The 14832-nt window shown below is 38.2% G+C and overlaps 1 protein-coding gene across 1 annotated transcript; it reads right to left on the reverse strand.

Moving 5' to 3' along the window:
* Window positions 1-2097: 2097 nt before the first annotated feature.
* Window positions 2098-5216, reverse strand: LOC308154131 (cyclic nucleotide-gated channel alpha-3-like; the record flags this gene model as incomplete). The annotated part of the gene is made up of 5 exons (XM_080527308.1): window positions 2098-3488; window positions 3595-3701; window positions 3811-3912; window positions 4147-4227; window positions 5191-5216. 5 exons carry the CDS (start codon window positions 5214-5216, stop codon window positions 2098-2100), a joined length of 1707 nt encoding a protein of 568 aa, XP_080383434.1.
* Between the last annotated feature and the right edge of the window lie 9616 nt (window positions 5217-14832).

Below are 14832 nucleotides of genomic sequence, written 5' to 3' on the forward strand. Positions count from 1 at the left end.
ATATGCTAAATAAAAATGACTGCTTTTTTCCAAGTTGTACCTGTTGAAGATTTGATTTTAACCAACTATTTGGTTTTTAGGTTGCACTTGGGGGGTATTCCATCAATGTTGCTAAAGGAAAATCCAGGCTTTTTCTTATTCCTTCAACGTTAAGCAATGTTGATGGAATACCCCCCTGATGGTTTGATCCTCCAAAGCAAATTATACATCAAATTGTCTATTGCAACTGATCTGCACATGTACAGTCATGGCCAAAAATATAGGCACCCATGCACTTCTGTCAGATTATAACCCACCACTTCTCCCAGAAAATTGTTGCAATAACAAATGATTTGGTATTCACGTTTATTTATTTTGTTTGCGTTGGAACAACACAAAAAAGCTGAGGGAAAAAAGCCAAATCAGATATCATTCCACACAGGACTCCAAAAATAGACTGGTTCAAAATTGTAAGCAATAATTGTATTTCAAACATGTGATCCACCTTTAATAATTTAAAGTAACAGGTGCTGGCAATATAGAATTGAATCGGGCCCATGCCCTGCTGACATGCCCTCTCTCCCTTATTCTCCTTACTTTCTTGTCTGTCTTCACTATATCTGTCCAATAAAATGAAAAATATGAGTGGGACTGCCCCACTCAGAAAAAATTACTTAAAAGAAAAAGGAAAAAAATAGAGAAAAGTTGACTCAACCCATGTGTTGTGTGTGCATGGAAAAGAAGAGCAAAGAACTAAGGATTTGAGAACCAAAATTGTGGAAAAACATGGACAATCTCAAGGCTACAAGTCCATCTCCAGAGATCTTAATGTTCCTGTGTCCCCTGTGCAATGACATCAAGAGGTTTACAGCCCATGGTACTGTAGCTACCCTCCCATGTGTACGGAAGAGAAACATTTATGAAAGATTGCAATGAAGGATTGTTTGAATGCTGGATAAAAAACCGTGAGCAACTTCCAAACAAATTCAAGCTGACCTGCAGTCACAGGGTACAACAGTGTTAGCTCGCACTATCCGTCGCCATCTGAATGAAATGGGACGCTATTGTAGGAGACCCAAGAGGACCCCACTGCGGACACAGACATAAAAAAGCCAGACTGGAGTTACCTGGGGAAGCCAAAATTCTTCTGTGAGAACGTCCTGTGGACAGATGAGACCAAAATAGAGCTTCTTGGTAAAGCACATCATTATGCTGTTAACAGAAAATGAAATTCAAAAGGTAAAACACGGTCCCTACACATGGTGAAGGTTCACAGAAGTTTTGGGGTTGCTTTGCTGCCTCTGGCACCAGATGCCTTGACTGCATGGCATCATGAAATCTGAAGACTACCAAAGACTTTTGGGGAGCAATGTAGGGCCCTGTGTCGGAAAACTGCGTCTCCGTTAGAGGTCATGGGTCTTCCAGCAGGACAATGACTTAAAGCATGCTTCAAAAAGCACCCAGAAATGGTTTAAGGCAAAGCGCTGGAGAGTTCTGAAGTGGCCCGCAATGAGTCCAGATCTAAATCCCATAGAACACCAGTGGAGTGATGTCAAAACAGCAGTTGGGAGAAGGCACCCTTCAAATGTGAGAGACCTGGAGCAGTTGGCAAATGAAGAGTGGTCCAAAATTCCAGTAGAGAGGTGTAAGAAACTCATTCATGGTTACAGGAAGTGATTGATTTCAGTTATCTTTTCCAAAGGGTGTGCTACCAAATATTGTTGAGGTTGAGGGAAGTTGGATAATTTTGTCCAGTCCATTTTTGGAGTTCTGTATGGAATGATATCAGATTTGGTTGTTTTCTCTCTGCTTTTTTGTGTTGTTCCAATGCAAACAAAAGGAATGAATATGTGAATACCAAAGCTGGGTGGCAATATTTTTTCAGCATCTTCATTCAATGTTAGTCCATTTCTTATTCCGATACAGATCAATTCCATTTATGAGAATTGTCAGTCATAAAAAAAAAATCATCTGTATGCAGCATCATAGCATTTCTGTATTGTTACACAATTTACAACATAATACTTTACTACACACTACATTACATTAATCAAATTATCAATGCTGAATACATACATTTAATGTCTCTCAGATAGAATGAAGTAATACTACATGGAACTAATTGTCCTTTTTTTCCTCCTCCACATCTGAGAGATGTTCCTCCCTGAGAGTTCTCACACTGTTCTCCATGTTAGTGATCCGCTGCTTGGCCTTGGTCTGGTACTTCTCGTACTGAACTGTTAGTTTATTGAGCTTCGTCATCATAATGTTCATAATTGATTCTAGCTGGATGACTTTAACTTCCATGTCTTTGCTGTCTGTCCCAGAAGCTAGATCAAAATCAATGAGGTTGTCCTTCATCAGGATGGCCCTTCCTTTCTCCTCCAGTGCTCCTTTAGCATCTGGGTACTCAGTGAGTGCCGCCATCAGATCGTCCTTAGACAGGGCGAAAAGGTCAGAGTAGCCCACACTCCTGATGTTGGCTGTTCTTCTGTTCCCGGCCTTGCTGCCCTTGATTCCCAGGATACTGATTTCTCCAAAGTAAGCGCCACTGCCTAGCACTACAAACTGGGTAACCCCATCATCAGCTACTACGGCCAGCTTCCCCTCTTTGATGATGTACATCTCCCTGCCAATGTCACCCTTCTTGCAGATGTAGTCGCCAGGGCTGAAGACCTGAGGTTGCAGCTTGAGCACCAACTCAATTAGCAGGCCAGCTTCGCAGTCCTGGAAGATGCGGACTTTCTGCAGTGTTTCCAGATGGACGTTGATGGCGATCTCTGCCTTCAGCTTGTCTGGGAGGTTCTTTAGCACTTCCTTCTCGCTGCAGGTCTTCTTCTCTGTCCATAGGTAGTCAAACCACTTGATCACCCTGGTCTCCATATCCTTAGTGACCTTTCGGAACTCCATGTACTGCTTGACGGAGTCGATCTTGGACTGGAAGTCGGCGCGTGTAGCATTCATGTTGGAGATCATGGCACCGATGTTACCGACGATAGTGGCAAAGATCAGCACACCAGTGAGGAAGTCACACACAACAAATAAGTACTCAATGTCTCTGACCGGAGGTGGCGTTTCTCCAATGGTAGTTAAAGTGAGTGTAGACCAGTAGAGGCTGTAAACATACTTTCTGGCGAGGCGTGCAGCCTCAGGGTTACTTGTTATGTTTGGATATACCCAGGTATCAGACCCAAAGCCAAGGGTTTTGGAAATGGCAAAGAATATACAAGCATTCCAGTGGATGATAATCAGGAGGTAAAGCAAAAGTTTGCTGATTCGAAAAAGGTTTGGAAAGTTTGTTCTTGTTTCAGTTCTGTCAAAAAACTCAAAAAGGCGTGACATCTTAAAGAGCCGGTTAAATCTCAGCTCCGGGTTGTCATAGCCAAATATTAAAAAGAGAAAGTCTGTTGGAATCATTGATATCACATCATATTTGAATTGCCTCGTCTTCTTGTATTGCTCAAGAAGTAACTTTTTGTCCTTCACAAGCATTCCTTGTTCAAGGAAACCTGTTGATAAAATGTTTAAGCTTTCTTATTACATATTCCACATGGAATGAGTTGTGTTATGTAGAAATTGATTTAATGCTCTCTCCCCCAAGAAGTAAAGATTTACCTGTCCTAAGTCTCACGAAAGTATCAATGAAGTAGATGAAATCTGCGGAATAGTCGAGAGACAACCACAGCGTTGTATAATCTGTCTGCAGTTCATTGAAACAGGCTCTGGGGGACAAGCAGAAACACAATTGTATTGAACACTCCAAACTCCATATTGAACACTACCAACTCCATATTGAGAAACACTGAAGCAAAAATTCTTCCTAAAGCAGACCTTGGCACCAGAAGTATCAGGTTGTAGAATATCGCCACAGAAACCAGTGTCAGCCATCTGTAGTATGTATCTGTGGAAGGATCCATGACCCACACCTCTTTTCTGAAATATAAAATACAAAGCTTCTTCCAGTTATCTTGTAGCTAAATATAACAACATATACTATGAATTTAATCAATCGAATCAAATCAAATATTTTATTAAATGTTTTATTGAATTTGCATTGTTTTAAAAATGTCTCCATCTGACAGGTCACACTTACTTTACTCTATTTTGATATTTGAGATATTTGATATATCAAATAAACAACATGTATACTTCTGACAACATACTTACGCGGGTTCCTCCTTCTTTTTATCATCTTTCTTATCATCCTTCTTGGCATCTTTCTTTTCATCCTTCTTCTCACCTTTTTTGCTAAAGTAAACATTTCAGCTTTGAGTAAATGTTTTAGCACCAATGAAGCTTGTTGCACTGCAGAACTCAACTACTCGAGACGAAACAGAGCTGGATTTCTACAGTGGATTTAAATCCCTCATAGATTCGTTTTGAGATCCAACATTGTTCATGGAGATTGTTGTTTGATTTCAACTACTGTAGATTTTCCATCACAGTACTGTTATACAATAATTGCCCAAGGCCAGAAGGGGGCAGCATTGAATAGTCAGGAGGTTTGTGGGATACTATAAATTACTGTATGTCTGGATCTCATACAACGATTGTTGACTGTATAGAGTAATCAAATAGAATGGGAACAAATACACAGCATTATGAGGTTAATAGCGCCATTTTGCCTCTCAGAGTTTATACTACTGTATCTAGTACCTTACCTAGGGAATGATTGGAAACAAGGACATTTGTATTGGTAATTTGTTAATTTTACAAATTACAATACAATACGCTACTTTTTTTTGGGGTAAACAACTGAGGGACAGGCTGGTGCAAACACTCTCACAAGCCTTATATGGAGCTATGGGTCTAAGGACCAGCCATACATAAGAACACAATTATAGTTTTAACCATGCTATACAGTGTTTGTTTACAATTGCATTTTTTACAATCAAAGGAGTAAAACAAGCCTATATTTTGAGGTTTGCTTGGATAAGGCATCAAGACAGTTGGATGGGCTAAGCTTGTGAAGCATTTATAAAGTTCTTCAAGAATCAAGTGCTGTATATCATTCATTTAAAAGTCCAAAAATGTATGTACCAATCACAGGTTTCTGCTTTAATAAGGCATGATCCCTGTTTTATGCAGGTATTTTGTTGTAATTTCAACATACTTATACTATGTAAATAACTTGTGCTTGACCACATTTGAGAGAACTTGAGTGACAGGGAGGGAATACAGCTGATAACCATCTATAGTTAGTCCACTTACTCGTCGTTGTTGTTGCAGTTGTTCATGTTGAGTGTAGAGAGAGGCCAGTTACTGAAAAAGATGCTAATTGAATATGTAAGCCTCTATTTCCTTCCTAATTCACAGTTATGATAACAACATATCCACACAGTTGCAAAAGTAAATCAAATACTACTTTCAAGATGCAATCAAGTGCCAAATGAACTTAAAAAAAATAATCCTGGGGGATGTTTTGTTTTCATTATTCAATAGTAGACACATTTTAAAATGACCTTTAAAACATCCTCTCAGTCAAGATACATCGCTTGCTCTCATCAGTCCTGATGTTTCTATTCAGATAGCTAGTGGGCTTGATGGAGCGCTCGCCTTATCACTTAAAACTATCCAGTCCCTTCAGATCTATGAACACCAAAAGGGCTCAGGGTAATTCGACGCAGAACTTTAAATCGGCCTTAAGGGGCTCAGGATACGTGTCAAGAGCTTGTTTTAGGATTAGTCTATTTGCATAATGCCTAAAGGTACTCAGGCTCACTTCCTCCTGCGAAGCTGGTCGGAATTTCTGGCGGAGGACATGCTCTCTGCTCTCCACGTCTCTCTGAACTCCGTGTGGGCCTCCATGGTGGAGTCGGAAGGCTGGACGTTGGCACCCCCACCGTGAGAGGCCCAGCGCTTCAGGAAGACCATGAAGCGCGACAGGCTATTAGAGAAGGGACATGTGAACATGTGACTGTCAATTCAATAAGCTTTACCACTATTCCTCCGCTAGTTACTATGCGACTACTTGGGGAAATTGTTACAAGCAGGCAGTAAACCTCCCGTTAAAAAACAACAACAAACATATAGCAACATACAGTAGACAGTGCAATGATAATATATGATAATGTGCATTCCTATTGCTCTGGGGACTGGGGATGAAGCACTGGGTATATAAAGGTTGTATTTGTTCTTGCAGAATGGGCAATAGTGCAAAAATCCTGCACACTAGCAGTGGAATGCTATAGTCATACAGTAGTGAAGAGTAGATGCTTCATGTAAGACACATGTGCACAGTTTACAGACTGCAGTTTGCTGATTTACTCTCTTTACTAACTCTATCTCACATAGTGGAATGTTTTATGTACACATCTACCATCTACTGTATAACAAATCTTCTGTAATAGTGAGGCACTGACCTAGACATCCCCGCTGTGTCTGCGAATGAGGATGAGTCAAATTGTCCCTCATTGTCCATGGATCTGCAGAGGACAGAGAAAAGCAAACCTTTATGCAACTTAAACGACTCGTTTTGGGCACCTAAACATTTTTTAAGTTTGCTTGAATTGAAGGATAAGGAGAGGTGAATGTATTATTGAAAAATGAACGTGTACTTGTGATATTTTCTATATTTACTATGTCCCCCTGCATCTATTGGTGCTGATGTAACTTTTGTATGTATTTGTAATGATTTAATCCCGTTTTTAATATGTTTGATGCATAGTAAATTTCTGTTTTGACAGACAATCTAATTTAATTTCTTAAGTATCTTATCTAATTTAAAGATTGGAATAGTTCCACTGTATAGAATTACTAACACGCTGTGAATGAATTACTAACACAGCACTGTTTCTGCCTACAGTGACCTACTAAATATTTCTGTTTATAATCCGAGTTTATTTGAATTCCCTTAAAAGGTTGGGTAGTAACCACTTCTAAAACCATTAACTGGCTGCATGTTTTATATTTGCTCCTCCAAGAAGTATTGTAATGCCTCAGATTCTATTATGACGGTAAACCTTGGCTGTATGGATCGTGGATTCAGTCTGCCTGACCTGCTGTTGCCATCCTCAATCTGCTCCAGGTCATCAGGGGTAGGAACCAAGAGGCGATTGGGATAAGACTGCTCCGTGCAGATTATTGGCATCTTGTCTCACAGTATGGTCACCAGTGCATCAGGCTAATGGACAGCTGTTAGGGATACATTATACATTAGGGCTCATGTGCGCTCACACCTATACACACTGGCAAGGTCTCAGTTCAAACACCTGCCGCAGTAAACAATATGTTAGGGATAATTAATTGACATCAGATAATGCAGCATGATTTGAATCCCAGCTTTGGTCACAATACCAAATACCAAATACCATTTCCCAAGTGATTCTGACTATTCATAGTCATGTTGTGAATTAGATAATTTAACAATGTTCATCTTTATCCATTGTTCAACAATGCCACAAATCAAATCGAGAGTAGGGGAATTATTGTTTACAGGGACTGGATTAAAATAATCCCTAGCCTTTTCAAGACTAAAGTAAAGAATGTGTGACGATCTGCTTTACGCACCAAATGTGGTGCGGACTGGGAGTTAATGTCAGCTTAGGCTTATACGCGTGGCAGCTGCGCGTTTGGGCTGGAGAAACTCACATTTGAGGGGTGTGTTTCATGAATATCATAGAGAAGCGCACTCTGATCTAATATTTCACGTGCAAAATCTCCATGTTCCCTGCCCGCTGGAGGGGCTGCATCAAGTCCAGCAACACTATTGGCAGGGATCGAAATGTCATCTTGTGCTATTAGTATTTTATGAATGACGGTTGATTCAACAGGTGATATTGCTGTATGTCATGGCATATTTCCAGTGGTTGAAGTGACACTGGAAAGAATTGAATATGTAGCAGCATTGAAATAGCAAATAGCACTGCAACCCTTATTTGTGTTTTACGTTTCACTTCTTATTGGTCTCAGTCATTTAGCCTACCTTGATATGGACAGTTGGTATTAAATGTATAATTTCAAATGTAGGTTATTGTCATTATTGCTTACCAAAGATGGAGGGAATTTGGTCCAAGAATAACAGAATATATAGTTCAAAGTTGTATTGTCATATTACTGTGTGTGTCCTATAGGATAAAAGAGAGTGTATGACAGTTCAATTAAAGAACGCGCAGAGCGAAAGGTAATTTCAATGTGTAGCCTATAAGCACTAACCTGATATACAATTCAAGACATGTAGTCTGGTGAGTATTTTACATAAGTCTATTAGTCACTTAAAATATGCTTCCGAGACGTGACGTGCAATGAGGTAATCTGATTAACCTGAACATATGCAGTGTCCCGGTGCACTTACCCCAGCTCTATCTAGGCTACCTCAAATTGAATAATCAAATCAAACACACTAAATAATACCTAAATCGTAGTTAGTCAAGCGTATTGTGTATCACTGTGTGCCTATATTAGCAAAATAAATGTTAGACTTGTTAGAGAAGTATAGAAACCCAGGGGTTTGCACCTTTTTAATCCTCGTCTCTATTTGGGCGGAATTGTCTGGGCCCAGGATTAGCACTTGTTCTACTATTTTGTTCGTTCCATTGTGCAAGGAAAACTCAAGCACAGATTAATATGTTAAACTTATTCTCAAATACTGTTCTATTTGAACTCAAGACCGACAATTCCTCAAAAAGGACAACAATGTCCTATAGGACAAAATGTCCTTATTCAGGCTATACTGCGCATTAGGATACATAGGCTAATTGGATGCCTTAAAGGTGAAATATGCAACCTGACTTATGAACATGTTTTTGTTTTATTATTATTATTATTATTATTATTATTATTATTATGTAACTTCAAATTACACATTTACATCTCGTCAATGATTTACGCCCAATTCAAAATCCCACACAAACCACGCCTGTCAGATTGACCAATTAATCCAAAAGCCATTGGTTCTGGGCACCACTACTGATTATACTAAGGACTAAGGATTATAGAGGTTTAGATGTCCTACTCCAAAATAACACATGACTAAAACAAGCATGACATTTAGGTTAAGTCTGGTGTTACTAAAACAAGCATGACTTTTAGGTTAAGTCTGGTGTTAAGTATTGCAAGCTTTAAATTGGGATTGTGTTCTGTTAAATGTTAGACTTGTTAAGACTTTGAGGCAAACAGGGATATGCCCAAACATCACTTTTGATAATAGATAATCAGAATGTCAGTTCAGATCAGAAATCATCACCTAATAGCCTATACTGTTTATCGTTGCTCCAGTAACAGTATTTCTGTTTTGTTTTTCACTACTGCAATAGAACATTTCACAATTCGGATCTCCTTAAAGTAAAAACATATTTGGATATTTTGTATGTCCCACTCAGAGACTATAATATGTGTCGCAATGAAGTTTATCAATGATTTTGCTGCTTCTTTTTTGTGTGCAACAGTTGAGATCAATCCGAAACAAACACAGTCATCTTTAGTTTATAGGCTAGTACCTGAATGTAGTTTCTGAAAGATTAATCCTCATGCAAATCGATGAAAATCTCCTCGTTGTGATGTCAAATAATCCCATATTGACTAATCCCTTTATCCATCTCAAGCACAACTAATTTGCATTATGATTTCTACTTAAAACGTATTTTCTGAAAATCAGCACCGTGGCCGTTGGACAGCTCCTCCGTGCCCTAACGAGCGATCTCCCACCCACCCGTACTCAGACCTTCTGAAACGTCACGCACCTCCCTCGTGAATATTCATAGACAGATAAGAGTGACAATTGGACTGAATCTTACCGTAGGTGTGAGCAGAATTGATTCTGTTGCTTCCACTGACTTCTATTCCTGCTAAGTATGAGGCTTTACACGTGCCATACGTAAAGTGTAAAGCTACTGGAGACAGCCAAACTAATGTTCAGTGCTGCATGAACATGGAATATAGTTGGCTGCTAAATGTGCTGCCACCATAATTTACAGTTATTGAATAGTCTTCGTTATTTCGCTTTCCCCGTCATCCCAGAAACGGAGACAGTGTGTAAAACACTCTTTTTTTCAGCTATATTAGGGACTGGTCACAGTTAGCCACGTCACTACATAGCACACATGTCTCGAAATTCAGTACAAAAACAAACAAAAAACACCAACACCAACATTATATCAACCTTATTAGCCTACAATAATCAGTCAAAACGAAATTAATCTTTGATAATCTGGTCAATTATTATTGTTTCCATACAAATCTGCCAGATTTGTAAAACAAATGCTTTGTTTTAATGAACTGCTAATATCAATAGAGAATACAGCCATTTATTTTGATCAAGTGTTATTAGTGTTATTATTTGCTATGTCCTTAATGTCCCAGCTATTATTGGTCCCATATACTCTTTTTCAACAAGTTAATATAGGTCTCTGGGGTCCCCAAAACATGCACTTTGCTCCACCTCAACAGTTTTTTCTTTCTCAGTGATTTCAGTGCATTTCAGTCATTTCAGTTTCTGTCACAGACTAGTCAGTAACTGACTGTTGTGTGTTGGACGTAGTAGTTTCAATGTAGTGGGGGATAAGGAGCTCCAAATGGGATTGTCTGTTAATCTTTAGATGGCATCTGAACATTAAACGAGAGACAAATTGACAGCTACAGCCATCAGGGTACAAAAAAAGGATTCTGGGGGGTCATATCCCACTCATATTGTGCTCCAGGGTCTTCCAGAATAAAGCCTTTCACTTTTTTAGGCTTGAAACATAACATTTCACAGAGGCACAATGTTCCTGTCGTACTGTTGTTGTGTCCTTTATGCATTCATTCTATTGCAATGCGTTCAGCATTTTGGATTGCTGTATAATGCATTAGTGTGTCTTGCATTATATAGGATACTCTCTAACATAAGGGATGTATGCATCTGTGTACATGCTACGTGCAATGCATTGGTGGTTGTTGAGATGTACAGCATAGCGACTAAAGTACTGCCTGTTCCTCTGTTCCTCTGCTTCTGTGTCTGATTGCTAATACTTTTTAAACTAGCTTCAGCTACACAACAACTGTGTTACCATTTGGCCTGCTCTAAACAGTCGATACTAAACAAATAGCATTTCTAGCATTTCAAGTTTCAACCAAAACTGTGACATGATGGGTGATTGTGCTGAAAATCGACGTGACTCCCACGAAATTACATTATGCATAGTCTGCTATATCTTTTAGCTTTTTCATTTATCTGATTCTTTTCATTTGATTGTCTTGCATTACTCCTCATCAGTTCTCTTTTGATAATTGTTTTCACTTTTTCACTGTTTCACTGTCAAATTCCATGGCTTAATTAAAAATAAAAATGTCCTGTAAAGCGCACTGTATTACATTGTGTATGAAATGTGCAATAGAAATAAAGTTTAATCAATTGGTTGACCAGAATGCCAATTGTATCAACAATGAATTGCACAACCAAGATCTGCAATATACTTCTAATATTCCTATTATAACAATTAGTATGAAGAGTTTTACTATTTTGAAGATGGGGAGTACTGTTGCATTATGTTTTCAGTGTGGCTCTGACGTGCTTCACAATATGATTCACTTCCTTCAAGGCGTCATTGTCAGGGTGCTGTGGGACCAATTAAAAATTGCTTTGCATGCGCAGGGACAAGCAGCAGATCACCTGTAATGACCATACTAGCCTCTCCTACCAACCATCCATTTATCTCTATGCACACAGCCAATCAACTATGCTGTACTTTTCCATCAAATAAAAATAAGTGAAATTCTTTTTCCCTTTTTTACCCATCTGTTTATGGGTCATGCTACGATTCTTTGCCCTTTGTTTTACACTTTAAGATGTAGATATGCTGTTCTGTCCATGTCTATGCTGAAACACAATAAATACTCTTGATAAAAAACAAGTTAAATATTGGAAATCTGCTACCACTCCTAGCCTACAGGCTACAGCAGAGGAGACAACTACTTTTATCTACCATTGACAAAAAGGCAATTTATAAATCATACATGTCAATCTGTAGTTCTTCCACATATTGCTACTGCAAGAGGATAAGGAGCAGCTTATAATAATCATATAATTAACAATGGTAAACATTGAACATACTGAGCCATAATCCAATTCCGCATTGCCCAGTACCCAAGATACCCATTGCTAGTATATATATATATATATATATATATATATATATATATATATATATATATATAACATATCATATATTGATGTATGTACTTTACATACCAATAAAAAACACCTCCATTCCAACCCTCTACTGTCCCTATCTTTTTAAGTGGAAATCTGGAATTGGTATATATACAGTACATTTTGGGATTTAAATTAATTAATGTAAAGGGTTATTGAGTCTTATTATTATATCATCATATTCTTAAATAATAAAATGTATAAATTCCCTTTGAGCTAAGTTAAACTGTTTTACCCAAGCAGAACCCAACATATAAGATTGTTTTACACCATTGCTTATAAACAATGTTATTGTAAACAAACACTGTATTGCTTCAGAACATTGTTAAAACTGTAATTATGTTCTCTTGGATGGTCTGTCCTACATCCCTAGCATGTCATTTCTCCAGCCACTCAGTTTACCAACAACAACAACAACAACAACAACAACAACAACAACAACAACAACAACAACAACAACAACAAAAAGTGGTGGGAGAATGATTTGTTGTTGTTTGAATCCCAGATTGCCTCTTGTGTCTCCTGGCATTGGGTTATTTAATTGTGTTGTCAGTAAGCCCACAATAATGACTATTCCCATGGGCATTCGTAATTGCTTAACGCCCTTACGCTTCACTCCATTCACACCTGTAGTTGGCTCTCTGGTTGATTGGAGACTGATGTCCCCTGTGGTCGCTTACCAAGGTGCAGTCAGATATAGAGGAACACACACAATGGCCCTTTTTCAATTCAAGAAACTTGATTCCTAGCGTCCTCTCCTCCGTCCTCCACTCGCTTCCTACTCAAAACGCGTTGGAGAAGAAGAGCTAGGTTCCTACCCTTAAATATTTTTTTCTTGTTTTAGAATGCTTTTTGAGAAGGAAGCAAGTAGAGGGTGGAGATGGCATGAGAAATCGAGTTTCTAACAACTGAGAAAGGTATGTCCTTTACCCTCTCAGGAATGGGCCCTTTACCTCAACCACTGATCTAGCCTCAACGCCTAGCCTCGTCAAAAGCAATTGAATTAATTAGTGCTTCACACCAGATGGTTGTGCGATGAAGTTGTTTCTGTGTATTATGGCTGTAATACTTTTATAAGCGTCCTTTGTTTTGTTTTTTATTTTTCCTACAAGCGCATTGTATTGCATTTGTGTATGAATAATGTCTGATTGATTGATTAATGTGCATCATATTTTTATTGATTATAATTTAAATATAATTAAGTTCTTAACCTATAATTGATTATTTTCAGTTTAATTGTTAGTTGTTTTAACTATGCTGTGAATTGCTATGCTGAATCTTTTTTTTGTAATCAATTATTTATTGCAAAACAGTACACATGAAAAACTCACATTATTACACCAAACAAAATAAGTGTCTGTCCTGATTATTATTTTTTCCCCCCTTATCTTACACCCCCCCCCCCACACACACACACACACTATAAACACATGAGTAACCCCCCCCCCCCCCCCCCCCACACACACACACACTATAAACACATGAGTAAACCCCCCCCCCCCCCCCATGGCGATAACATCCCTTCCCCCCCCCCCCTCCCCCCCCATAGTTCTTCATTACACTATATTTGGTATATCATAAAATCATAATAATACAACAATTACAGGTTACATTCACATACAACACAGCCTACAAACACAGTCACTCCATCAACTCTTTTATCTTATGTATTGCAGAGGTCCATGTTTGAATTGTCCTTTCTTTAGCTCCATGTATTCTGGCTATAGATTGTTCTGCTATGCTGAATCTTAATTCAAATCTTTGAAACTCAGGAATGGGGACACACATGTGAGGTGTCTTTTAATGCATCTACTATTCTAAAAAAGGAATGATGAAGATGATGAAAAATCCCTTTTTTTGATATCTAAATGTAGCTGTAGGCCTATTTCTGTAGTACTGCTGCCACCTAGAGTTGACACGTAGGTTATGATTAGTTTACTAATGCTCACACAAGTGAATTTTGGCATCAAAAATGGGCTGTTCTCTGACCTCTGTAAAGTTCGTTCTATATTGGATATTCGGTTTTCTTTTTTTAATAGCTCATATAATCCAGCGTGACATGTTTATTCTTAACTAGATTTAAATTTATATTAAAAAGATATATTATTTATATACTACTACTACTACTACTACTACTACTACTACTACTACTACTACTACTACTACTACTACTACTACTACTACTACTACTACTACTACTACTACTACTACTACTACTACTACTACTACTACTACTACTACTACTACTACTACTACTACTACTACTACTACTACTACTACTACTACTACTACTACTACTACTACTACTACTACTACTACTACTACTACTACTACTACTACTACTACTACTACTACTACTACTACTACTACTACTACTACTACTACTACTACTACTACTACTACTACTACTACTACTACTACTACTACTACTACTACTACTACTACTACTACTACTACTACTACTACTACTACTACTACTACTACTACTACTACTACTACTACTACTACTACTACTACTACTACTACTACTACTACTACTACTACTACTACTACTACTACTACTACTACTACTACTACTACTACTACTACTACTACTACTACTACTACTACTACTACTACTACTACTACTACTACTACTACTACTACTACTACTACTACTACTACTACTACTACTACTACTACTACTACTACTACTACTACTACTACTACTACTACTACTACTACTA

Source organism: Nansenia antarctica (genome assembly GCF_963989245.1).
Source record: "Nansenia antarctica genome assembly, chromosome: 3".
Classification (NCBI taxonomy): domain Eukaryota; kingdom Metazoa; phylum Chordata; class Actinopteri; order Argentiniformes; family Microstomatidae; genus Nansenia; species Nansenia antarctica.